The sequence below is a fragment of the Theropithecus gelada genome, chromosome 18 (assembly GCF_003255815.1).
Source record: "Theropithecus gelada isolate Dixy chromosome 18, Tgel_1.0, whole genome shotgun sequence".
NCBI lineage: Eukaryota > Metazoa > Chordata > Mammalia > Primates > Cercopithecidae > Theropithecus > Theropithecus gelada.
In genome coordinates, this window is record NC_037686.1 from 46,913,775 (window position 1) to 46,941,634 (window position 27,860).

Genomic DNA, 27,860 nt, shown 5'->3' on the forward strand with positions numbered 1-27,860 from the left:
CTTTCCTCTCCTCTGGCCTCCCTATTCCCTGAGACACAATGATACTGAGATTAGGCCAGTTGATAACCCTACAGTGGTCTCTGAGTGTCTTAAGTGAAAGGAAGAGTCATACATCTCTTACTTAAAATCAAAAGCTAGAAATGAGTAAGGTTAGTTAGGCATGTCGAAAGCTGAGATAGACTGAAAGCTAGGCCTCTTGTGCCAAATAGTCAAGTTTTGAATGCAAAGGAAAGTTCTTGAAGGAAATTAAAAGTGCTACTCCAGTGAGCACACAAATGATAAGAAAGCAAAACAGCCTTATCACTAATATGGAGAAAGTTTTAGTGGTCTAGATAGAAGCTCAAACCAGCCACAACATTCCCTTAAGACAAAGGCCTAACTCTCTTCAATTCTGTGAAGACTAAGAGAGGTGAGGAAGCTACAGAAGAAAAGTTTGAAGCTAGCAGAGGATGGTTCATGAGGTTTAAGGAAAGAAGCTGTCTCCATAAACTTGCATTAAAGTGCAAGATGAAGCAGCAAGTGCTGATGTAGAAGCTACAGCATGTTATCCAGAGATGTAACTAAGATCATTGATGAAGGCGTCTACACTAAACAAGAGATTTTCAATGTAGATGAAACAGTCTTACATTGGAAAAATACGCTGCCTAGGACTTTCATAGCTAGAGAGGAGAAGTCAATGCCTGGTTCAAAGCTTCATAGGACAGGCAGTCTCTCTTGTTAGGGGCTAATGCAGCCGGTGACTTAAGTTAAAACCTGTGCTCTGTAAATAGAATAACAAAGCCTGAATGACAACACATCTGTTTATGGCATGGTTTACTGAATGTTCCAAGCCCACTATTGAGACCTACTGATCAGAAAAATAGATTCCCATCAGTGTATTACTGCTCATGGACAAAGCAACTGGCCACCCAAGAGCTCTGTTGGAGATGTACCAGGAGATCAATGTTGTTTTCATGCCTGTTAACACAACACTCATTCTGCCACCCACGGATCAGGCAGTCATTTTGACTTTCAAGTCTTACTATTTAAAAGATACGTTTTGTAAGGCCATAGCTGCCATAGACAATGATTTCCTCTGATGGATCTAGGCAAAGAAAATTGAAAAACTTCTGGAAAGGATTCAGCATTCTAGATGCCATTAAGAAGATTTGTGATTCATGAAAGGTCAAAATGTCAACATCAATGGGAGTTTGGAAGAAGTTGATTTTAACCCTCATGGATGACTTTGAGGGGTTCAAGACTTCAGTGAAGGAAGTAACTGCAAGTGTGGTGGAAATAGCAAAATAACTAGAATTAGAAGTGACGCCTGAAGATGTGACTGAATTGTTGCAATCTTATGATAAAACTTGAATGGATGAGGACTTGCTTCTTTTGAATGAGCAAAGAAAGTGGTTTCTTAAGATGGAATCTACTCCTGGTGAAGATGCTTCGAACATTATTGAAATAACAACACAAGATTTAGAATATTACATGAACTTAACTGATAGAGCAGCAGAAGGGCTTGAGAGGATTGATTCACAATTTTGAAAGAGTTTCTTTTGTGAGTAAAATACTGTGAAATAGCATCACATACTACAGAGAATTCTTTCATGAAAGGAAGATTAAAATTGATGCAGCAAGCTTCATTGTTGCCTTATTTTGAGACATTGCTGCAGTGACTCAACCTTCAATGACTACCACCCTGATCCGTCAGCAGCCATCAACATCGAGGCAAGACCTGCCCGCAAAAAGATTACGACTCCCTGAAGGCTCAGATGATTGTTAGCATTTTTCAGCAATAAAGTATTTTTAAATTAACATACGTACATTTTTTTTTGTACACAATGCTGTTGCACACTTAATAGACTATGGAAAACCAAAATTTATGTGACTTGCTTTATTGTGATACTTGCTGTATTGCAGTGGTCTGCAGCTGAATCCAAAATATCTTATAGACATCCCAGTATTGGGAGAATCCCAGATTGGTTTTCAGGTTCCGGGTTCCAGCACTGGTTCTAGCTCTTCTTGATTGGTGCCAGCATCTCAGATGATCTCATCTGTAAAATAGGTCATGTTGGACTTGATGTTTCTCTGGGTCTCTTTCAGTAATAATCTGTGGCTCTAAATTTATGTATTCTATTTTAAATTCTGGGGTACAAGTACAGGATGTGCAGATTTGTTACATAGGTAAACGTGTGCCATGATGATTTGTTGCATCTATCAACCCATCACCTAGGTATTAAGCCCAGTAGGCATTAGTTATTTTTCCTGATGCTCTCCCTCCCCAGCACTCCCGACTGGCCCGAGTGTTTGTTGTTTCCCTCCCTGTGTCCATGTCTTCTCGTTGTTCAGCTCCCACTTATAAGTGAGAACATGTAGTGTTTGGTCTTTTGTTCCCGTGTTAGTTTGCTGAGGATAGTGGCTTCCAGCTCCATCCATGTCCCTGCAAAGGGCATGACCTCATTCCTTTTTATGGCTGCATAGTATTCCATGGTGTATATGTACCACATTTTCTTATCCAGTCTATCATTGATGGGCATTTGGGTTGATTTCATGTCTTTGCTTTTGTGACTAGTGCTGCAGTGAACGTATGCGTGCATATATCTTTATAATAGAATGATCTATATTCCTTTGGGATTACTGAGTCAAATGATGTTTCTGGTTCTAGGGCTTCGAGGAATTGTGTGGCTCTAAATTTAAATCACCCCTTCAGCTTTCTCTTGCTGCTGTGCCTGAGATTTTTATATGGTAGCCCTGCTCCCTGGGCTAGGATTTTTTACACTTTATTTATTCACCTACATGGAATTTATAACCAGAAATTTTTGAATTAGACCTTCTTTGTGCCTTTTAAAAAATTATAATTATAGATATGTAATTATTATAAGAAATAATTACGTGACTTGCTTTACTGCAGAAGCAAAAAACCCAGAACCCAAAAACCAATCTAGTATTCTTCCAAATGGAGGCATGTCTATGAGATATTTTGAATTTGGTTGCAGATCACTGCAATAAAGTGAGTATCACAATAAAGCAAGTCACATAATTCTTATAATAATTACATATATATTATTTTTGGAGATGGAGTTTCTCTGGCTGGTCTGGAATCCTGGCCTCAAGTGAGCCTCCCACCTTGGTCTCCCAAAGTGCTGGGATTACAGGCGTGAGCCACCGTGCCTGACCTCCAGTAGTCTTATAGTTAGACAAAAAATTTTCAGATTTTCTGCTGATATATTGTCTCTGTATTAAAAACAACTATCTTTTAAAATTTTGTGCTTCTATAACAATACCTGAGACTAGGTAATTTATAAAGAACAGAGTTATTTCTTATAGTTCTGGAGGCTGGGAAGTTCAAGATTGAAGGGCCTGCACCAGGTGAAAGCCTTTTTGCCATATCATCCTGTGGTAGAAGGCAGAAGGTCAAGAGAGCACGCATGCAAGAGAGTGAAGGGGGCCAAACTCATCCTTTTGATCAGGAACCCATGCCTGCAATAACTAACCTACTTCCTCAATAACAGTGGAGCTCTCATGACCTAGTCACCGCTTAAAGGCCCCTGTCTCAACACTGTTGCATTGGGAATTAATATCCCAACACGTGAATTTTGGGGGGACAAGCCATAGTCACAGCCAACCTCTTGTTGCCCTGTCTAGTAAGTATAAAAATACTCCAAGTATTGGGGTGGCTCTGATATTTTAAAAAATGTTTAACTATAAAAGATCTTTTAATCCACGTCCTAGAAAACCTTTACTTTTCAGTCCATCCTCAGTATGCCTTGACTCTTCAAAGATTCAGTAAAGCTTATACTGTGCAGAGAACAGTAGAAGGAGAACTGCTTCCCTGAGAGATGTATAATACTTCTCCAGCCTGGTGTAGAACCAATTCCCATTTAGAGAAGTGTAGAGGAACCCACAGTTTCAGCTGTTCCAGGGAAGGCATTAAAGTACTGCATGGGAATTAAGTGCACACATCAATCAAGCTGATAAGTCTTATCCCCAGTTAATATATAATAAAATATTAACAAAGCTAAATCAAATGAGTTTTCAGTTTAGCTATATAAGTGGAAAGCAATTTTGAGGTCTGTTGCATAAAGAATTCTAGTTCCGTGGTAGAGTAGCAAATAAGTGGACTTGGGGGTGGGGTGACAGGAGAGGAGATAGATAAGTCACCCGTTAGTAACTCATTACTGTCAGCTGTAGGTCTTTAAGGCCAACAGAGTGGCTTTGCCAGGTTTCCTAATAGTTGTATTTCAAGAGCAGCTTTAAGAAATAAATTTGTGTTAATATTAGTGAATAAATTTGAAGGATCTGTCCAGTGCTGTGAGCAATCTGTAGTAACTAACAGTAAGGCCCTGTAATAGTGTTGGTTTTTACTTAATAAAATATTTAATCATAAATGTCTGAATTCTGCGTCTCCCACAGGAAGGCATTTCCATGCCCACTGACAAAAATAATTTAGCAGTGTCATAGTTGAGCGCTTAATTACTCATAATTGTGAAGGGTAAGATATGATGAATTCTTCCTTGATGGACATACTAAATATTTTAACCAAGTAGATGACTTAAAGTAAATTAAGCTAGTGAGATCATTTATTACATTTGTTAAAAGCGGTTTAAGAAATATATCATGTCCCACATGCCATTAGATGATAATATGTGCATGAGTACTTCTGCCATGTGACTAAAGGCTGTATTATTGTGATGGATGGCAGTTGTTTTAGGTTGGGTGTTGGAAAATGAGTATTAAATTTCTGGGGACTTTTTGACTTGTTTTGTTGTTTTGCTGTAGGTAGAATTTGCTTATCTAATGAGGATCCTTAGCTATAGGTAGAATTTGCTTATCAAAATAATGGGAAAACTCTTTATGTCCTTTTGTCTGATGTGAGAGTATTGTTTGTCCTGTATCAGGACAAAGGAAGGGACCTGACAGGGAAGGGTCTCCCGTAAATCTTTTTCTTCAGGAAAGATGGCCTGATTTGCAAAATAATGTTGAAAGCAGTCAAAAGGTATAAGAGGTAAAAGTGCAAGCAGAAACTCTTTGTAAAACACTTTATTAAAAATTTCTGAATTAAAAAGAAACTTACATTTTGGAGTAGAGGAAACAGGAGTTCAGATATTTTAGGAGTTAACTTAATATGTCACTGCAGCAACAATTGTGTAGTATTGTAAAAGGCTCAGGAGCCTCCTGCTTACCATTGGGGAAGGTTGAAACAACTTGTCTCATTAAGTTAAGCTTCTTCCCTGGAGTGTCTTATTTAGCTTTAGTTCTCTTAATTCTCTTTCCCTGGTGATTTGGGTAAAGTGTCTGAAACCACTAAAGGTAAAAGGTTGAAGCAATCCCAAATTTAATAATCTATCACCTTTCTTTAGTGTATCTGAGTGTAATTCCCAGCACTTCTTTGTGAATTCATCAGAAGACAGCAAGTCATTAAAAGTTAATAAGAAACTATTTGTTTCTGTGGATGTGAATAAAGCCACTTTGTAAGTCTGACATTCTTTCCCAGTCATAAAAGCCTTGCTTTTAGTCAATTTCTTTTTTGTTGTTGTTCTCTCTAGGTTACTCCTGGATGGAGCACCTCTGATAGCAATCCACAAAGCCAGGTATTACAAGAGGAAAGATGGCTTAGCCCTGGGGCCTGGACCATTTGTGACTGCTTTAGAGTATGCCACAGATACCAAAGCCACAGTCGTGGGGAAACCAGAGAAGACGTTCTTTTTGGAAGCATTGCGAGGCACTGGCTGTGAACCTGAGGAGGCTGTCATGATAGGAGATGTAAGTAGAAGAACCCAGGAGGTGCTCCCGGCTCACCTGTCATGCTGGGAGAGCCAGCTTGGAAACACTGCTTTAGGAAATGGGACATTCTCTTACTGTACATAAGTATATAAGTGGCTACCTATAAAACAAGGTTTCCTGTCAATGTTTAGTGGTATTTTTCTAAATAACTGAAATTTTTATTATTTCTGACATTTCTCCATAGCGTAATGGGAGATTTGTGTGTTACAATACATATATATGTAGTTAACGCCTATAATATATATATATGTATGTTTATATATTATATACATAGTTCAAAAGCCATTTATATTGCAAGTTAGTTGAATGCTTTAAATGTCTTTTTGAGGAACACCACTACACAAATGAGAACCTATACCAAAGAATTCTACCACTATTGTTTTTTTTTCTTAGCATATGCTTTATGGAAGAACTTCTTTGTGTGCCACAAATAGCTAAAGATACGGATCACCTTAGCCCTTTGAGTGGCAGGGCTGAGCCTGGGATGATTGGAGGCCCTGGCTGGTCACCTGTGGCCATGAGCATCTTGTCAGTTTCCCCCAGTGTACTAGGCAAATGTTATTTCCTTTGTGTGTCTCGATGGGAAAAGAGCTGGAAAGCACACTGCCACACGATAAGTTAGTGGCCAGGATTATATTTCAATTTTTAAATAATAACATGTCAAGCTGGGAGGGATCATCACAAATGTCTGGTCCAAAACTCCTCAGTTTATAGACTGGGAAACTGAAGCCCGAAGAGGTGAATCTCCAAGCCTGAATTCCCATAGCTAATTAGTAGCACAGCTGGCAGTAGAACTTGAGCTTCAGGACTCCCTCCCTAGCTGTTTTAACTTGTGATGGTGGAAATGTGTATCACAGTCCTCCTGATTTTATCTTCTGTTCCTATAATCATTCACCTAAAATTGAATAGGATAAACCCTGAGCTCAATAATATTTTGAGAAACCATCTTTTGAGTCACACCTGTTCCTCTTGGCAAGCCTTTAGCTGCCTTTCCTAGACAAATGCGTCTGAAGAAGTGGTTATCCGAGCTGGAGGCTTCAGAATTCTTTATCCCAGGAGATGCTGGCCCTGGGACAGGATGAGAGATGGGAAGGGATGCAATAGCTGTGTTCAGCTGCATGGAGGGTTGTTGGTTATCCAGGAAAGTGGTGGTTCCCCCTTCTCCTTGTCCACATTCACTTTTTCCCACCTCCCTGTCTCTTCTCTCCCATCTCCACTCTTCAACAGGGCAAGTTTAGCTGTAACAGAAAAGGTTTGAAGTTGGACCTTGAATAAGGATTTTGACATTCTGAAACTCATTTTCAGGGGCTGTTGTTGAACAATATTAATGGTTTTTAAGGAAAAAAAAAACTTTCTTCAGGCATGGTCTGAATCAATCCTGCTTATTGACATGAGGGGGCAAGATTAATTTTTTTGATTTTTCTTTCAGTCTTTGGAATTTTAATTACCTTGCATTCATCATCATTGAATTTAACCAAGTATATTTATCCTTGTCTTGAATAATGGTTAGGAAGAGGAGCTTCTTTTTCAGAATGATCTGTTATTCCCAAGTGTGAAGTGAACATCAGACAGTCAGAGTCTGTTTGAGTATCTGGATTTAACTTGATTCTATCTGTTAGGACAATGGGATGGAAAGTAAGGATAGCATACTACGTGGTCCACAGAAAAGCTATCTTCTGAATCTAGCTCATTCACTGTCTGCAGCTGGATTATTTACTACCAAATGGATAGAATGCATTTTTCCATGATCTGTTTAATGGAGAGATAAATAGATGTAGGTGTGGCAAAACATAGAGAATTGTAATTGTAACTCTGCTGTCTGTGTTTGGTTACCAAGATTACTACTCTATTGTATACCTTCCACCTCTGAGATACTTCCCTTTCCAAACTTGGAATGCTTCCTCAGAGTATTACATGTGGATTCACCTTTTACATCTTCTCTTTTCTGTTTCAATAAAAAACATGGCATTACAGTTGGACACCCTAGCCTAATAAACAGTTGGTAAGGTTTGTTGGCTAGCTTACTGAAGACACTGCACTAAATGCTTTCTTTATGCTTTTCTAGGATTGCAGGGATGATGTTGGTGGGGCTCAGGATGTTGGCATGCTGGGCATCTTAGTAAAGACTGGTATGTATCTTCTGTATAAAGCATTTTCTAAAACAGAATAGTAGAATACACAGTTGGCTTAAAGAACAATCTTTGCAGAAGTGGCAGAGCCCTGGGCATTTTTATTCTCTTTCTGCCACAAAGCAAAAGTAAAACGGCATAGGATTATAGGAAACAATTGGGAAGGGCCCGTGCTGTACAAAACTAGGAAGACAAGGGCTCAGAGGTATTTTAACACTTTCCCAGAGATAACCATTCCTAATTGACAGCATTTATATTATTTCCTGGATGTGCAGTTCACCACAGAGGGATGAAGCAAAGGACCATGAATGGTAGTGCTCTGTGAAAATACCTTTTATTTTTCTGCTGGCTATACGACTGTGATACCAATTTCTTTAGGAACTGGCCAGCTAAGTGATCTGATTCTTCGTGTTAATGTTTGAACTTTTACAAAAATATTTGAAAAACTCCTTTTTTCTCTTTACTTACTGTTTGTGGTGGGCAAAAGGTTAAGAAGTATTTCCGGCACTATTAGGTTTACTTTATAAGGTATCTCAAATAAATTTAGGAAAAAGGAAAGACCTTAGTGGGGAGGATTCACTAACAGAGTATTATGACCACCATAGACTGGTTAAGTGCCTTGGGTCCTGGTCTCAGCTCTGCACTAACTAGCTGTGTGAGACACGGGTCAAGGTTCTTCCCCTTTTCAGGCCCTGTTAGAATGATGGGATTGGACTGGTCCCATCTCGCCCTCATAGTTTACGATCCTATGTAGAGTGGGACTGATAAAGTCCTTTCGAGGTAAGGAAAGAACAGGCATAAGATCTGTGAGTGGGGCCGAATATTATTGCATTGGGAACTTAATGTGCTGTTACCGTTAAAATGAAAAGCCCTTCTTCCCCTGCGTGCTGCCCCCAAATGGCACCTGCTGCATTTGGAATTAACAGCACATGACAGCCAGAAATCTTGTCTAAGAAATATCATCAGACTCTTATAAATCAAATAGCAGATAAATGGTTCCATAGATGTCTCTGTGAGCTCATTTGCCTGGTTTCATATCATAGTAGTAAAACTATTTAATAGGCTGTTTACAGAAGGGAATATTTAAACATAAAGTCAAAGAAGAGTGACCACTGGGAAATTTTTTAGAAAAATTGACTCTGATGTTTGTTCAAGAAAATGTGGTTGCTTAAAATCTGTTTTGAATTTCAAATAGAAACAAGAAATGTAGATGGAGCTACAATTGAATAAGAAGTATGTGGTGAAGGTCTGTACAAAGAGTGAAAACACTGTCTGCTTGTGCCTGAGGCCTGAATTGAACCATTGGAGCCTTGCAGATATTAACACCAGTCACTCCAGAATTAACACAGTGGGTTTTTTCGAATGTCTCAGTCAAAATGATCACCTTCCCAGGAACATAACAGCCCTGTGATGTAAGCAGAAAAGAGGAAGAATGAAATAAAATATGGAAAAGTAGCCACACTCACCAGCCTCCATGTATCTTTCTTTTCAGATTTCTGCCTTTTGCTGTTTTATTTTCTCATTATTGAAGAAATCCTGAGATAACTATTTTTGCTCTTGTGTATTATTCCCATGAGTGTTTTTTTGTTGGTTTTTGTTTTTTTTTTTTAGCTCATGTAATTAAGGATTTACAGTGAGCTTCAAAATGGTACCTCTGCCAGTGTCTTGATGGGCCCAGCTCTCCCGGCTGGTCTCCACTGGCTCTGTCATCTTTTCTGACTGTCATTTGGTTGTGACCAGCCTTTCACAGGCATCAGTTTAGTCTCTGAGAAGCCATCAGCATAACACAATCAAGTCCAAAATGTGTAATTAGTAAATCAACTAAGTACAGCTCTTGAAAACAGGCATATTTGTACCATTGATTTTTGGTCAGAAAAATCATGAATAACCCTACTGTTCTAAAAACGTGGAACAGCCAGCTCCATTGATAAATTTTAACTCAGTGCAGTGGACAAGTGCTAGGCTTCCCAATGTTGAAAATAACCGTATTTTAATTAATATTCAATAACAAGTGCTTTTTGTGGATCATCTTGAGCAATTTTGTTTCTCAAGGGGTAGCACAAGGTAGATGCTCAATATAAGTTGATCAGTTATTTGTTAAATATTTCTGACTAGTCCTAACCAGAATTTGTTTAGCATGTGAAACAGTCATCTAGAAAAAAAAAAAAGGATCCTTCTTTGACTTCATATATCATCAACATAGCATCCTGTTTTCTCCCCCCATTCATCATTTATCCATCCATGAAAGCACAGGTTGCAGCAGTGAGTGAGTCAGCCATGAGCAATGCAGGGAGCTTCATTCACTCGTGAATGTTATTGAGCCCCTGCTGTGTGCCAGGCACAGTGCTAGGTGCTAGAAATAGAACATACACCTAAACCACTTTTGTCAATTTGTACTTTGTAGAAACCCCACTTGCAGAGCCACACTAAGCAAAAGGCTTTAACTCCATGGCTAAGAAGCTTATTTCTTTGTCCCTTAGACCACTGGATCCAGAAAGTAGGTAATATAGTAATATTTAGTCATTACTTACTTGTAAGATCAAATAGAAACCTTGTGAAGGAGTTTATACTTAATCATATTTAAGCTTGGGAAGAAAACTGGCAGTAGAGCTTGCTGCAGGGACCATACTACGGACAGGTGCCTTCAGGGTGCTAACGAGAGTGAGGTATATATTAATTAATTACCTTTGTACATTTGATGCTGGCTGCCTTCCTGTAAGAAGTTACAATCAGTAAGATAAGACAGGAAGCATCTTCTCCACCATGATGCAAAGATGTGGAAAAGAGAGTTTTTCAGGCTTTGTGTTTGTCTGGCAAAGCCTCTTAAAGAAGTAGTTGTAGAAAACAGCATGTCTGTTGTTGAAAGAGCTGAGTTTAGGCATAGAAAACTGGGAAGAGCAGAAGAATCAATAACAGAGACCACAAAGGGATGAGAGAGCAAGGAGAAAGGTGAAGGGCAGAGGCAGCCCTGGTGGCTACAGGGCAGGAGCTGCATTCTGCATTTCCTCCCTCCCTCCCCTCTCTTCTTCCCTCCATTCAGTCTTTAAAAAGATGTTTACAGGGTGGTTACTATGTGCTAGTCGCTATGTTAGGTACTTGGAATACACTGGGACATATAACAGATATAGTCCCTGCTCTCAAATAACTTAGTCTTCTTAAATGTAAGACATGTTAAACAAATAAATACATGATTACAAATTGTTGTAAATGTTCTGGAGGCAAAGAACAAGGTGAATGACAAGGGAGGGGTTTTAATTTGGATGGGAAGGTGGGGTCTGACCTGAAGCATGAAGGAGGTAGTCAGGTGAGAAGAATGGAATGACAAGGGAATGGCAGGTATGAAGGCCCTCAGAAAAGCCAAGTCCAGTCTGGAACTGCGGCCTGGTGAGCCAGTAGCACATGTTTAGGTGAGAGGGTCGCTGGGACTGTATGACAAAGGGCTTGGTAAGCAGCAGTAGAGATTTTGGATTCTTTGTGAAAGGCACTGGGACCCATTAAAGGGTCTTTAAATAGGGACCATGCACCTTCTGACTTGCAAAAGCTCTTTGTGACCACTGTGGAATGGTTCCTCTGCTGTGTTGAGGTGTTAAATTGTGTGTCAGGTGCTAGAACAGCAGGCCATCTTGAATTCCAGGGTTGGGAGAGTCAGGCAGTGAGCCTGCTGCTTGATGCCAAGTGGCCTGTCCTGCCTGGCCCCAGGCCTGCGAGCATCCATCAGTCTTTCCCTCCCCAACCCAGGGCCTTCTCATCTGCCAGGCTCCCGGGCTGCCTGGATCCCTGCGTGTCAGCAGCACATCCTGTTCCCGGTCGCCATTGGGAGCGGATGAGTCCTCTGCCCTCTGGGATCTGGGCTTCCACTTTGAAGAATTAATTTAATCACCAACCTATCTTTAGGGCTGAGGGTAGGGGAAAGAAAATGATTTCATCAGCTGTGAATATGTGAAGAGAATCCTAGCTGTCAGGCGACCCAGTACCTGTGGCCTATCCATTGTGAATGACCAGAGGGCCTGGGGAAAGGCTGAATGTGACATTTCTTTGAATTGCCTCGTTTACATCCTGAAGCCTCAATAAAAGGTGATTTGGGAGATGTGCGGCCCCTGATTCTCTCAAAACTGTAAGGGTGGTTCTGTGATGACCCAGGTGCTCATGGGGTATGATTAATTTAGCATTCTGGTGGCAGCCTGTGTTTACTGGCTTTGCTTTCATTTCAGGGAAATACCGAGCATCAGATGAAGAAAAAATTAATCCACCTCCTTACTTAACTTGTGAGAGTTTCCCTCATGCTGTGGACCACATTCTGCAGCACCTGTTGTGAAGCAATGTGTGCGTCTGAAGCAACTTGAAACGCAGCTTCTTACTGTCTGGAATGATTCCCTGACCAACTCAGTGCCAGCATGGGTAGACACACACCAGTCAGTGCTGATCGCTTTTTAACCCTCTTTTGTTGTGCATTAATTAGAAAGAAAGGTATTGAATTGCGGCCAGCCAGTAAGCCTTGCGAATCTCTTTTATTTTGTAACTGAAGATGAGACTCAAAGAAAGGGAAAGCTGAGATTTTGGGCCATTCCTTTTAAAAATTCATCAGGTTAGGCAGGGCTGGGAGGGAGAAGCTACCACAGGGAAGAGTGTTCTCTGCTGTCTCCTCACTGGAAAACAGGGAGGGGGGATTTCAGACTGTGAAGAAAGTTGAATGGTGGTTTTTAAATTATAAAGTAATGTATTAAAAGGTGTATTAGGCTGTAGTTCTAATATTGAGTTCAACTGTGAAATCCATCAGATGTGCCAAATGGAGAAAACAGAAAGTAACAAAGAGAATTGTCCTTTAGCCCAAGTGATACAGTGAATTTGCTTTAATAGATGTTGAAAACTAAATTTTCTACTGTATTCCCAGCATGGGTGACTTCTTTTTCTCTTCATTAGCCAGAGATGACTAATTTAAATTTAGAACCAGATTTTAATTTAAAATAATACTTCCATTAATAACCTATTCATTGCAGATACCTATTATACTGTGTAACAGTTGTTTTGGAAATTTTATGTAAAATTAAAACTATCAGTATTTTACAGATGTTTTAATTAGACATTGTTATTAACAGGAACAGTGCAGAAACTAGAATCAAGCCTTGTAATGTCTTATAGACCATGCATTTTTGAAGTTAGTGTCCACTAGGGTCCTATTAACTGTACATTTGCAAGATTTCATTATTTTTGCCTCTGACACTATGGGAAAAATTTTTTAGAAGCTATTGGGACAGATTCAAGCTTTTATGTACTTGGTTACTACAGCTGTAAAATGAAATCTCGTCTTGTAGCATGGATTATTCTTCTCATGTTAAACTCACCAAAATGAAGGGGACTAAATAGGTAATGATTTTCCTAGTGCATTTGCATACTGTGACAATCCCGGGCCTTGCAATAGTTTTACAGGGCTCTTGGGCATTGAATTATTAGGATGTAATTGTACATCATTGTAGTGTTCACCTTATTGAAGCTCACTCTGATGTTAATGAGCTTGGGGTTTTGATGCTTGTTTAGAGATCAGCAGTCTTGGATGGGAGGGAACAAAGCTAAATAAATAGTTTGGTGAGCACTGTGTTTTTGTTTTTGTAAATACCTCGTCTTAGTATTTATATATCCCAGAGTGCAAAAGACAGATGTGATATGACTACCACCCCAAATCAGAAGGATGAGCAGAGTGGCTAAGAGCATACTCTGGATCCTGGTAACACAAAATTAGCTCTCTGGCCTTGGGGAAGTCACCTCACCTCTCTCATGCCTTCTTTCCTTATCTATAAAATGGGGATAATGATAATGCCCACCACATACGGTTGGTGTGAGCATTATGTGCATGAACTATATATTAAGTACTTAGAATATCATTGGGCAAATGGTAAATGCTGTGCGTTTGTGATGATGATGAAGCAGGACTCTCGACATTTAACAATCTGAAAAATGTTGGTAGAATTTATCTTTGCATTTATCTCAGTGGAGAAAGTCTTCCTGAGGATTTAAAAAAAGAAATTCTGTACTACATTTAGACTTCCTCAGAGTAAAGCTGCACACAGAGAGAGCTCAGCCTGCGAGTAGAGAGCTCTGCGTGGTACCTGGTGGGTGGACTGCCTTCAATTTTGCCCTGTTGCTTGGGCACCTGGGTCAGTGATGCCTTGGCTCAAGTATTATCAAGTGTTTGCTAGATGCTATGCGCTGAGTGCCCTGATTATGGTGGGAAATAAGCATATTAAGAAAAAGATTTTGCCTCAATGATCCTTTCCAGTTAAAGAGCTAAGGAGAAGAATACACATTACTCAAGAACACTAAAGATCCAACTCGGCGTTCCCCTTCTCTGATGTCGTCCCTGACTTCAGGATGGGGCAAGGTGTCCCCTCCTTCATGTCCATGTGGCACTTTAAGAGTGTACTTATGTCTTCACATGCTCTTCTCCCCACTAGACAGGACTGCATCTCATTTTTTTTTTATTTTAATTTTGCTACCCAGTTAAATTTGAGTTTCATCATTCTTTCCTATATCTGCTGCAACCCAGGTAAGCATTCAAATGGGTACTGAACCAATAAAAACTATCATAGGAATGTAATGCTAGAAAGCATAGCTTTGAGTGGGCAGGAGAAAATGTTCATTAAATAAACACTTGGAAGTAATGGATCAGATGCTCTGGAGACAGGTTAAAGCTAAAACCAAGAAGGGAACATCATTGATGGGTTAGGAAGTGAAGAGGATAAAGGTCTCCTGAGCATGGTGGACCGAGCCAGGAGAAATGGCTTCTCTTCTTTCCTCCATTCCACTTTATCCCTGTGAGCCCTGAAAATCTTAGTTTGAGATATTTAACAAGCATTATATAGGCCTTGCTAACTGACCGGCCCACGGTAAGGTTCATGAGAATAACTAAAAATCTTATTTATAAACATTCCAATCCATGTTAGTGTCAGCTGGTTAGTCTGCCTTGGGCCTCATGGAGGAAGTTTAGTAACTGAAGTTTCTAAAAGGCTTCATTTACTGGCTGTCCCATTTGAAGGGCTATCTGGTATTAATCTCAAGGATGGTGTTTGTATCAGTTTTATTATAATCCTGTCCTTGGCCAGAAAAGGGACCATGTGACACCTTGGGACTGGAAAGGTTATTAGAAAACATCCATTGTTAGGAGTTGAGTGTCCTACATCTGCGTGAGCCAGGAGTGTGGAACAGAGCAGAGCTCCAGTCCAGGGGAGGACAGACGGTCGTTCCACCCCCTCCACCCACAACTCCAGAGTCAGCCACAGGTTGCAGTAGCTCTGCCTACCATGCGTTCTGTATCAGTGAGAGCTAATCGTAATGCCTAGGAAAGGAAAAGGATAACCTACCTCACTCTAAGTGACAATTCCATCAAACTTTACCTGTAGCCATAATGTCAGAAATTCCGGTGGAATAATATATGTCAATTCACACATAATCCCATGTTTTAGAACTTACAGTAGTGTGTTGGACAGGGAAGTTAAAAACACCTACACTGATTGTGTTCAGTTGGGTTTTGGACCAATGTGTGTTCATGCAGGATAAAACTGAAGTCCTTGGGTACCTATAGTAGAGAATTTTTTAAATGACACTAACCTATTGCATTAAAACACTGCCTCGAGCAGTAGAATCCCTTTGTCATATTAGCAGTTGTTTGCAGAGGGCTGTGTTTGCATTATCATATTTATTTGACATAAGTCACAAAAGCTTTTTTCAGCCTAAATGCACAAGACTTTTGGTGACTTCCGTATTAAACCAGCCATCAAGGCCTCCTGTCCCAAATCATGTTGCTATCTTTAAGGAGCAGTAATGAGGGTGCCAAAGTCCCAGAAATCATTTGTTTCAAACAGTTTGAATGCTTTTTCCAGTGCTCAACTCCTGTTTGCTTCACTGGCTGATCTTCCTGAAAAAACTGATATTTAATGTTTTCTGTGAGTAAAGCGTAAGGGAGATGGAGAGAATACAGCTGTGGCTTCTAAGATGCGTGTCTTTTAGTTGGGAAATTAATACATATAAAAATGAATAACAACACCAAGGGCTCTGACACGTTCAGAATGGTTGTGTAAGTCCTCTAAGATCACAAGCAGTGAGCAAAATGCATGGGAGTAGTAGTCACAGACAGTGCTCAGATAACCTTTGGCGTACACCAATTTAAATAATCTTTCATTCAATGGCAGTGAAAAAAAAGTACTGCAGGCATGGAGCGTAACATTTGGAGGGGGCAAACAAATGATGAAACATATGCATGTATACATAGCTACCTAATACGATGAGAGATTGATAAATGATGAAGAAGGCCAACAGGAATGCAGTTACTTTAGGTAAGTATGGTCCACCAAGGAAGGCTTTTAAAAGTGAGTGGTAGCAGGCCGTGAGAATTCTACAGGTGTATAGTTAACCTTGATTGCCAACATCTGAACACCAGGAGATTCTAATGCAAATCAACTACTGGGTTTTCTAGGAAGATGAGAACTGTCTATGTTAGATCCAAATTTCCATGGCCAATTGGAGCAGAGTCATTACTGTGTCTTTCAGAGAGTCCCTGGCCCTCTCTAGCTCACCACCATCTCCACCTCTGCTTTGCCTAACACCCATCTTACTCCTCATTTGCCACTACATTCCATGTTTCTGTAGGTCTTTGGGCTGTGACCTCTACTTTGGAAGAAAATATATTAAACTTTCCTCCAACAGCTATCAGGCCAATCTCCTATGTAAACTTAGATATATACTTCTAAACTACTTTAAAAAATAATCGTGGAGACTCTTAACATTATATTAAGTCGTATGTGTTGGTCTCTTTTTCTCTTTTTCTCAAAGCTATACCAAAATAAGAGTAAAAGGAATAATTGTAAACCCACAGGGTCAGCCCACAAGAGAAGGTAGAGGAGGCATCAGTGGATGAAAAGGTACAGTAATCTGAAAGGTGGAAACTGGTTGGAATGTTGATAAACAAAATCAGTGCAAAGAAAATACAGCCAAAATTCATCCTGGAGAACAACTTCAAAGACTCAAGCTTGCAGACAACAGGTAGGGAGGAAGTGAGGTACAAGACAGGATTGAAAGTGAGAAATTGGTTAAAAGTTGGAGCCTCAGGAAACTTACCCATCCTGAGCAGTCAGATGCCAACCCCTAGCCAAGGCAGGAGAATGGAAGTTTTCCATTATTCTCTGGAAAAATGGAGCCATGGAAATTAAGGCCATGGGAACAGTGGGCATGGTGTAGGGCCAGGGTGAGATGCAGGGCTGGAAATGGATTAGGTACAAATTGCTTATTCTGCCATGGTCCTCTGCTCCCCTTTCCCTTAGAACACCAGGAGCAGAGTGGGTGGAAAGGGAGTGGAAAGTTTATCTGGTATGTTTGGTCATTTGGAAAAGAATATTGATGGGCACCTGACAGGTCCGAGAATGTGTTGCCAAAAAAAAAAAAAAGATACTTAGAAAATTAAGCAAATAGAAAAATGAGGCAGTTGTTAATTCTAGGGAAGACAAAACAAGAAAGCAAATGTAATTCTAATTCACTAGCTGGCTCTGCAGTTAACAATGTACATTTCTAATAAAAATACTGGTTATTGAGTTAATTTAAAATCATAATACAACTTTTGGAATGATGGCGAAAGACACGTATACGTGGTAAGGAAAGGGCAGAGAGATGAAAGAGCTACACTTCATTTCATCCAAAGCAGGAATAAATGTATAAAACATCAAGAAGAAGCCACCAAAGTAAATGTGTGACAGAAAAACATCCACATGCTGAAGTATTTGAAGACAAATTTTCTTAGGAAAAAAGAGGAGGACTGAATATGTGATTGAATAGAGGTGGAAGTGTTAAAAACATGGACGAGGTGATATTTAAAGGGAACAGAGGATGTGGAGATGCAGCAGGCACACAGGCTGCATATGGGGTTTTGGAAGTGGAAGAAGGTTAAGTGTATTCGCTGTGAGGGATAGCAGAACTGCACTTATCCTGAATGCATTCAGGAGCGGGCAGTAAGCAGAAAGGACCCAAATGTATTGTCACAAAGCATGCTATCCACAGGAGCACTTCCCCTGCCCCTTTACCCAGTCACTCTTGGGTACACGTACAGCACCAGCTTTCCCACCGCAGCAAATTTGCAACAGCAGTTGAGATTTTATAAAACTAGAAATTATGGTAGTGGCCAGAAGCGAATGGACTAGCAGCTACAAGAAATGTCAGCTGATGGCCTGACAAGAAGAATCCCCCAAAACCATAAAGCAGACATCGGAACTTGGGCCTTACATCAGTCTTAGGCCATTCAATGTAGAGTCCTTTATATCAGTGGTCCCCAGGCTTTTTGGCACCGGGGACTGGTTTCATGGAAGACAATTTTTCCACGGACTGAGCCTGGCTGGGGGGTGGGGGATGGATGGTTTTGGGATGAAACTGTTTCACCTCAGATCATCAGGCATTACTTAGATTCTCATAAGGAGTGCATAACCTAGATCCCTCGCATGCACAGTTCACAATAGAGTTCACACTCCTATGAGAATCTAATACTGTCACTGATGTGACAGGAGGTGGAGCTCAGGCAGTAATGCTCACCTGCCTCTTAGCTGCTGTGCAACCCTGTTTCTAACAAGCAACGAGAGGGTACTACGGGTCCATGGCCCGGGGGCTGGGGACTCTATGCTTTGTATCACTGGTGCTGGCATAGTGTAGTGCCTGATGCTCATGAAGAAGTTTAAGCATGTACTGAGATGAAATCTTTTTTATTTTCAATTTGTTAAATAAGATATATTTTCAATTTGATATTTTCCATGAAATGATGTTTAAAGAGGCATTTGAGAATAATCTCAAAATAATCAATACCCCAAAACATGCTTTAGTTTTGTTTAAAAGGGTAAAAATCCTTTGGGATACTTAGCTATCCAAAGTGTCTCTTTTTGGAAGTTTTTCCTCTTGAAGAGTCTGTCTGCAGGGATGATGAAAACAAGGCAAGGAAGAGAAAAGAAGGTAATTTCCCATAGGTAAGTTCTAGTGGGGGAAAAGAAGTCGCATTACTTAGTGGAAGCCTTCAAAATTTATCAAGGGTTCAAAGTAGATGCCTCGGATTGTGAGTTTCTGAGAGAGATGCTTCTAGCTGTTTGTAACCCCTTAAGGAGAGGGGGAAGAGCCTAAGAGCAGGGAAGACTTGGAACGAATATTCTCGAAGCTCAGGTGCCCCATCCTAAGCTTTGGTTCTGATGAGAAGCTGTGGCAATGGAAAGAGAAGGGCAGAGCACACCGGATGTGAGATGTGAAGAATTAAAAGATGTTATTGGGGGCCAGAACCCAAAACAGTCATACTGGCAGCTGATGGTGATGGTGTGCTAGTCACCCCGGCTATTAGCTCTAGGATCAGAATGCTCAGTGACATTTCTGAGTGGGGCTTAAGTTTGGGAGGGGTTTGCTGCTGACAAAGCTGGATGGAGTCAGAATTAGGGAGAGCTGATGAGACACAGAATATTGTCCAGAATGAGAAACAGACTGCATTGCCTTCCCTGCCCTCATCCTTCTTCACCCTGGGACTGTCCGCTGGGCAGTGCCTGTCAAGCTTAGCTTCTACTTGGCTGCCCCAACTCAGGGTCATCCTGTGCCTGGCCTACACAACTTTTCTAAGTACATCTTTTTCTTCAAAAGTTTACAAATGAGTAACATTACAGAAAATTGTTTATTAAAATTTTATGGAGTCTAATTGTCAGAAAAATCTCCATTGTATGACCTAATAGCACATATATGTATGTAACTGAAACCCTCAATATTTTGCTGACATCAGTAATGATAAGTTAATAAATATATCTCAGCTATCCAAACAATACAGTGGCTCAAGTTAATCCAGTCTTCAAGAATAATTTTCTCTTTTCCATTCCAATCATTTTGTTCTTCTCCCACGGACACTAATAAACTAGGAGGCCTTTGTGGCCGGGTCAGGGTAAATGTGGTTTCAAACAGACTCGAACTCTCTTTGCCAGGCTGAGTATCTCTGAGCCAGATTCTTTGCGGAGGGCTTGGTATGAGTTAGCACATCCAGAAAGTCGGCAGTGGTTACTGTATCCAACTGGATCCCCGGTAAGTCGCTGCTTTCTAGGATAAGAACACAACAGTAACAGCACAACAATCGACCTCTTGGTGATCAATGCTCTTGAAACACTAATAGACCTTCTTTCAAGACAATGCATAATGCAGCATTCTTAATTGTTAATGCAGCAAAAGGCAAGACTAAAGAGGGCTGGGGAAAAATTCTTTAATGTGCAACTGAGTTAGCCCCTAAGGCCGAGACAAAAAAAAATGTGACTTAAATGTATTGTTACCAAGTATTATTTAATATTTATATAGTGCCTCAAATGGATCCAGCCCAACATCAGAGTGTGCCAGAGAAATAAAAGCCTGAGCCCTAAGGAGTTTATCTTCTGCGAGCAAAGTCGATCTGAATCAGAACACCCACAGAGGACTGAGTTGAGTGAGGGATGATTTGACCAAAACACGTGTTGCAAGTGTAAAGCGGCACCAAGAACAGGCACCAGGCTCCATCTGCTGGTGAGAGGGATTTTTACACAAATTTCCCAGAACACCTTCACAGTGATCCAACCCATACCTGACTGGTGATTTTCAAGTGCATCAAAGATCTTCCTCACGGGCCGCATGGCTGCTTCCCTGCAGACGAGCTTAATGTCTGAGCCTGAGTAGCCCTCAGTCTCCTGAAACAGCCACAAAAAACAGCCATTGGTCAGTGGACAGAATGCCCCTGGCCATTACATTGTTATAGGCAGGACCCAGTATCAGAAGTCCTGTGTAGATTCTGTATCTGTCACCCATGAACACCCTAAAAAGATTCCCAGATAAACAGTGCTTGAGGCAGAGACCCTGCTAGCATGCTGGGATAACCTAAGCAGCTGGGCTAGAAGGGCTTTCTAACACTATCAAAATATGCTGTAAGATGCCAGTAAAGGACCAGAACACCCAAGTTGGGCTATCGGGGTCCCTGTGCTCAAATCCAAGGATGTTCAAATTTGGTAGGCACGTTTATTCTTGTAAATAAGATCATACCTGCCATTTAGGAGCCTCAGAGAACATTGTGTTCAAATGTTCACCAAAAGCAGGCAACATGTCTACAACACCCTGGGAATGGACACCAGTGATAATGTGCATAATAGACATGTACCTGGAGCTTTTCTGTTATGTAATCATCACAGTCGTTCTTTGTGGCTCATCTGCTACCCATTTTACAGATGAAGAAACTGAGGCTTAAAGAGTAAGTGACTTCCCTGAGGTCACACAGCTAACAAGCAGCAGGGGCAGGATTTGACCACAGGTTTTCTGAGTCTAAACCCTATGCTGTTTCCACTGCCTCACACTGTTTCTCCCTCTCTGAATATTTTTAAGTGACAAGGAGCTTATTCTGTGAAGATGCCCATTGCATTATAGGGGCAGCTTTGATCTTATTCTAAGTGTCTTAAGCTTCTGTCAGCTCATGGTAAGACCTGGTCTACAAGATGGCCATGTGGTGAGCCCTTGACCTACATGTGCCCCTCTCTAGGGCAGCTGACCTGGCTCAGCACACTGTACTCCAGCTCTGTGCGCAGCTCCAAGGCCCTGCTCTTGCTTACAGGAGGCAGCCAGTGGTAGATCATGGCCTGCCTGGCCTCCCGGCTGGGGAGATCGACCAGAATCCTCTTCTCCAGGCGGCGTAACATGGCACAGTCCAGCTCCCTAAAATCACACCAGAAATGGAGCTGGACAGGGCTGCAAACACACTTCCTGAACAACAACTGTACTTTAAGAACAATTTAGCATTGCAGGAAGCAATTCTGCATTTTAACTCTCACTCTACATCTATGCCTTGAGTGGATGGGACAATTACTTAATATTATTTGGAGAAAGAATTGGTGAGAGAGAGAAGTGAGGGAGGGAAGGAAGGGAAGAGAGGGAGGAAAGCGGAAAGGAAGAAGAAAGAGCAGGAAGGAATGGAAGAGAGGGAGGAAAGCAGAAAGGAAGGAAAAGAAAGAAGGAAGGAAGGAAGGAAAGAAGGATAAATGGAAGAAAAGAAAAAGAACACATCCTCAGAACTCCTAATGAAAAGGAAGTAATTTTAGGTGACTTAATTTGGGGTACAAAAACCAACTAACAACCAGCAATCATGAGTATTCTCATCGCAGTTGTAACATGAATTATTCAATCCGATCTTGCCAGTGAGTAAATTATTGCTGACGATAACTTGGGCACTCTAAGTACATTAATTCTTCCAAAATTCTCAGTCCTTCTGGCGTGAATGACCCTCTCACTTCATTATATTGGTGAACTTAGCACCAGTGGCCCTTCCTGGGTGCCCAATGCAAATACAGCCCTTTCAGACACTCACTTTTACTATTCCCCAAACTGTCAGGCCAAGTTTATGTGATTTTGCATCTGCAGGCCATATCCTTAAACTTCTTGATATGGTTTGGCTCTGTGTCCCCACCCAAATCTCATTTTAAATTGTAATTGCATAGTTCCCACATGTTGTGGGAGGGACCCAGTGGGAGATAATTTGAAGCATGGGGGCAATTTCCCCCATGCATGCTCTTCTCATGGTAGTGAATAAGTCTCATGAGATCTGATGGTTTTATCAGGGGTTTCCGCTTTTTGCATCTTCCTCATTTTTCTTGCTGCCACCATGTAAGAAGTGCCTTTTGCCCCCTGCCGTGATTCTGAGGCTCCCCATCCATGTGAAACTGTAAGTCCAATTAATTTTTTTCTTCCCAGTCTTGGGTATGTCTTCACCAGCAGCATGAAAATGGACTAATACACTTCTTTTTTTTATTTTTATTATTATTATTTTTTGAGACAGAGTCTCGCTCTGTCGCCAGGCTGGAGTGCAATGGCTTTCAAACTAATATAAAAGTAGAATAGAACAATTGAACATCCATATACATACCATCTTGATTCGACACCAGTATTCTGCCATATCTGCTTCGTATCTCTTTATCTACCTATTCTTGCTAAATTATTTCAAAGTAATTTATATCGTGACACCTCATCCCTAAGTATTTTAGCATGCATTTCCAAAGAAAGGCATTTGCTTACATAGCCACAATATCACTATGACACCTGGCAAAACTTATTCTGTAATGTGTCTAATGCTCAGTCTATATTCAGATTTCTCCAATCAGGGTGGAGGGTGGGAGGAAGGAGAGGATCAGGAAAAACAACTAATGGGTACTAGGCTTAATATCTGAGTGATGAAATAATCTGTACAACAAACCCCCATGACACAAGTTCACCTATACAACAAACCTGCACATGTACCCCTGAGCTTAAATAAAAGTTAAAAAAATTTCTCCAACCATCCCCAAAATATCTTCCATCATTTTCTGACAAAATCCAGTGAAGAAATATGCATTATGTATGGTTATGTCTCTTAAATCTCTTTTAATCTAGGTCAGCCTGCTTGCCCTAGACCCTTTTTGAAAAAACAGGGCCAGCTGGAGAATGTCCCACATTCTGAATTTGTCTGATGCCTTCCTTGTGATATCATGAAACTGGTTCCTCTATTCCCTGTCTCTAAGAGGGAAGTTAGTTCTAAAAGCTTAATGAGATTTAGGGTAAATATTTTTTGGCAAGCATATTACATAGATGATGTTGTGTTTTCATATTCATCAGGATCCACACGTCTGTGTGTCTCACTGTCAGTGTGGTGTTTGATTTTCTGGTGGCCATGGAACTCTCCATTGTAAAGAAAAATATCTTTTCTCAGCAAGTAGTAAGTATTCTGTGTACAATACTTTGACACCATAGGAATGCCCAATTCCTTATACCCTTTCAACTAATGGTTTTAGCATCTGTTGATGATCTTTGTGTGAATCAGCTATTTCACTAGAGGTTGCAAATGCTGATTAAACACACACCCACATACACACACAGAGTTAGATTTTTTTTTTTTTTTTTTTAAGCCAGGGTCTTCCTCTGTCGCCCAGGCTGGAGTGCAGTGGTGCCCTCTCAGCTCACTGCCTCCTCCACCTCTTGGACTCAAGTGATCCTTCTGTCTCAGCCCCCCAAGTAGCTGGGACTACAGGTGCGAGCCCGGCTAATTTTTGTATTTTTTGGACGCAGTTTCACCATGTTAGCCAGGCTGGTCTTGAACTACTGAGCTCAAACAGTCCACCCGCCTCAGCCTCCCAAAGTGCTAGGATTACAGGTGTGAGCCACCATGCCCGGTCTGGATTTTTCATTCCAAATACATTATTTGGAGTTATTATGAAATTACATAGCACTATTATGTAAAGCAGAGCTTTCCCTCATCAGCTGAGACTATTTGGTTACTTTAAATTACCAGTCCTGTTATCAATAGATCATCTTGAGTGTGTGTCTGTGAACTGTTTATTTGATTTTCTAGGATAGAAATGAGGAAATTCCTGTATGTCAGCCTTAGCCTAACCATTGATAAAGAGTAACAACGAGCTGGGTGTGTTGGCTAATGCCTGTAATCCCAGCCCTTGGGGAAGCTGAGGTAGAAGATTTGCTGACTATGCTGGGCAACATAGTGACAGCCCGTCTCTGCACAATATAAATAAAATTAGCTGGGTGTGGTGATGCACGCCTGTAGTCTCAGCTACTTGGGAGGCTGAGGTAGGAGACTCACCTGAGCCCAGGAAGCCGAGGCTGTAGTGAGCTGAGATCACACTACTGCACTCCAGCCTGAGTGACAGAAATAATTTTTTAAAAAAATAAAATAAAGTTTTAAATATTTTTTTTAAAAAGAGTAACAATGAAAACATCACCAGGTATTTCTCATTCATAAAAACACTGAGAATTTCTAAACTGTCTTCCCATTTTTTCTTATTCTCATTCTGAATCTATGTTACAATATTTCCTTTTAAATTGAAAACACTTCCAGGGAACATATCTGAATCCTAAATCACAGCAACCAGATTTCTTTAAGGAGTGTGCCTTTGCTTCTCCTGTTGTTTGTCTAACCCTGAACTGAGAATCCATAGTCCAGGGGTGCCTTACTGACAGTAACAATGACCTATTTCTTTTTTGCATTTGCTTTGTTCTTCTATCAGTCTCACCCTGTTGACATTCATCTCACATCAGAGACTCAGCCACCTCTTCCCTTGCACAATCATTCCCCCTCCCAAGGCACATTTATATTCAAGGCACAGGGTCAAGGAAAAGAAAAAAACCGCGCTTCACAGCAGAACTTTGCCTAGCACTCCAATTGAGGATGTGCTCATCTTTGCTTCAAATGGTTTCTTCCTTGTTCATACTCAGCAATAATATGCAGCCAGCAGGCAGCAAGAATGATGCTGTTTTTCTTGATTGGTAAGCACCCACACCACACCAGTTGTTTAATATTTTTAATATCACCCCTGCATATAAGCCACAAAAATATGTTATCCTTCATACCCAAGGAGGTTCCATCAGAAGGCTGTCTGTGCTACTAAGGTTGAAATAAAAACACTGTATTAGTCCATTCTCACAATGCTATGAAGAAATATTTGGGACTGGGTAATTTATAAGGAAAGGGGTTTAATTGACTCACAGTTCCACATGACTGGGGAGGCCTCAAGAAACTGACAATCGTGGTGGAAGGCAAAGGAGAGAAGCAGGCATCTTCTTTACAGGGTGGCAGGACAGAGTGAGCACTTACAAAACCATCAAGGTGCAGTGAGATCTCATGACAACAGCATGAGGGAAACCGCCCCCATGATTCAATTATCTCCACCTGGTTCCGCCCTTGACAGGTGGGGATTATGAGGATTATAATTGAAGATGAATTTTGGGTGGGGACCAGCCAAACTATATTACACTTCATTGTTGATGAACTTTAACTAAGACTGCACTTAAATTTGGGGATAAACAGAATCACTTCTGCTTCCTCCTACTAAACACCACTGAAAGAGTTTTTGAATGGCATAAACCCACAAAAGCAAACAGAATTGGAGAACTGATTGAAGCAAAGATATGAACGCTGGGAAGCATAATGATGAGTAAAAGAAACTTAGTGAGAAGCTGCTTTCTAAATCAGCAGTAAGGTATGTCAGGAAATAATCTGAGTCACAGAAACCCCAAGAGATGTGGCAGTATCTTCTACCTTTAGAGGTGAGGGTGAGGGTGGGTTGAAAATAGGGGGTTTGATTGCCAATTTGTATATTTAAAAAAGTTAGATCACAGATTTTCTCCCCCTCCAAAAGTAGGGGAACTGCCTCTCCCATACCTTGGCAGAGGGTAAAATGGAGGGTCTCCAAGCTGGGAAACACCAGGCTCAGTTGAAAACAGTGTACTGTATTGAAACAAGGAGATACTGACTATCCCTAGACTATTAGCAAAGCTTTTGCCCTCCAGGCAGGAGATTGCAAAAATCGTCACTTGGCAATCTGACCAGCCAAAGAGAAAGACCCTAAGGATACCGATATTGGGAGTTCCCCAACACAATAACCCAGTCAAATCTCAGCACATGGAGCCCACAGTTGGCAAGCCTTTCCCATGTGCACAGAGCTTCCTGTGGGTTTTGTTAATGTGCCCCTCTCATAAACATTAGGCAGCCAAGAAGACCTACATCTGTGGAACTCCTCTAACTTGAAGACAGAACCCAACACAAATAAATGGGGAAAAATTAAGAGAATCTTGGAGAAAACAGAATTCTTCAGGGAAATGAAACTTCAAAAATTAGTATTCTCAGAGAGATGTAAGAAAATATTGCCATGAAACAAGAAGAGTGTCTTAGTCCATTTTGAACTGCTATAACAAAATACCCGAAACTGGGTAATTTATAAAGAACAGACGTTTCATAATTTGTCATTTTGGAGGGTGGGAGACCAAGATCCAGGCACCAGCAGGTTTAGTGTCTGGTGAGAGCCTGGTCTCTGCTTCCAAGATGGCACATCCTCAAGAGGGGGAAACAATGTGTCTTCACATGATGGCAAGTGGAAGCCAAAAAAGAGACCAAACTGCCTCCATTGTGCCTTTTTATAATGGCATTATTCTGCTCATGACGGTGGAGCCCTGGTGACCTAAACACTTCCTACAGGACTCTATACCACCCGACCCTGTTGCATTGGGGATTGAGTTTCCAACACATGAATTTTGAGGAACACATTCAGACTACAGCAAAAAGGATGCCATTTAAAAAGAACATTCAGAGAAAAACAACAAAATGCGGTAACTTGAGAATACAAAATATGATAGAAGAAATTAAAAACACAATGGAAAGCTGAGAAGATAAAGCTGGAGAAATCTCTCACAGAGTAGGACAAGAAAGACACACAAGGCCAGGCATGGTGGCCCATGCGTGTAATTCCAACATGTTGGGAGGCCAAGGTGGGAGGATCACTTGAGCCCAGGAGTTCAAAACCAGCCTGGGCAACACAGTGAGATCCCATCTCTACAAAAAAATTAGCCAGGCATATGCCTGTAGTCCCAGCTACTTGCGAGGTGGGAGGATCACTTGACCCCAAGAAGTTGAGGCTGCAGGGAGCTGTGGTCACGCCACTGCACTCCAACCTTGGTGACAGAGCCAGGCTCTGTCTCAATTAAAAAAAAAAAAAAAAAAAGACACACACACACAAACACACATAAATACACACACAAAAAAAAGTTCAACATGAGAAAGAGATGGTTTTTTAAATGAGAACATTATTACAGGAGAGCCAACAGACAATAGGAGATCAAAAAAAAACAAAAGGGGAATGCAGAGAAAACAGAAGGGAAAATATGAAAGAAATAATTCAAGAAAACTTTCCAGATTCTAGGAAATAATTTCCTGTATGTGAAATATTAATAAAAGCAAATGCTTAACTAGTACTTAACTAAGTGGCAGGCAATGTCTCAAGCATTTTATAGACATTAATTCATTTAATTCTCACAACCCTGTGAGGCAGGCATGAAGATTTAACTCAGTGAGTCCCTGAACCTATGCCTCAATTAACTGCTAGTGGACTCCCAAGTCAGATCGTGGTGAAATTTCAGAAGGTGGAGAACAAA

The 27,860-nt window shown here is 40.9% G+C and overlaps 2 protein-coding genes across 6 annotated transcripts in view; one reads left to right on the plus strand and one right to left on the minus strand.

Annotated features, from left to right (window-relative positions):
* Nucleotides 1-13,490, plus strand: part of HDHD2 (haloacid dehalogenase like hydrolase domain containing 2) — a 48,767-nt gene extending 35,277 nt beyond the window's left edge. For 3 of the 4 annotated variants that reach the window (XM_025365071.1, XM_025365069.1, XM_025365070.1), the window contains 3 exons: nucleotides 5,529-5,745; nucleotides 7,832-7,895; nucleotides 12,107-13,490. In XM_025365071.1, the coding sequence (XP_025220856.1) occupies nucleotides 5,529-5,745; nucleotides 7,832-7,895; nucleotides 12,107-12,210 (385 nt within the window). In that variant the 3' untranslated portion in view covers nucleotides 12,211-13,490. The remainder of the gene's footprint in view (nucleotides 1-5,528; nucleotides 5,746-7,831; nucleotides 7,896-12,106) is intronic. The other variant, XM_025365068.1, reaches the window with a different exon arrangement.
* A 5,122-nt stretch (nucleotides 13,491-18,612) lies between these two features.
* The window catches only part of KATNAL2 (katanin catalytic subunit A1 like 2), a 59,170-nt gene continuing 49,922 nt past the window's right edge, over nucleotides 18,613-27,860 (minus strand). For both annotated transcript variants that reach the window (XM_025365182.1, XM_025365181.1), the window contains exons 13-15: nucleotides 21,446-21,608; nucleotides 20,494-20,596; nucleotides 18,613-19,982 (exon numbers count right to left, since the gene is read on the minus strand). In XM_025365182.1, the coding sequence (XP_025220967.1) occupies nucleotides 19,843-19,982; nucleotides 20,494-20,596; nucleotides 21,446-21,608 (406 nt within the window). In that variant the 3' untranslated portion in view covers nucleotides 18,613-19,842. The remainder of the gene's footprint in view (nucleotides 19,983-20,493; nucleotides 20,597-21,445; nucleotides 21,609-27,860) is intronic.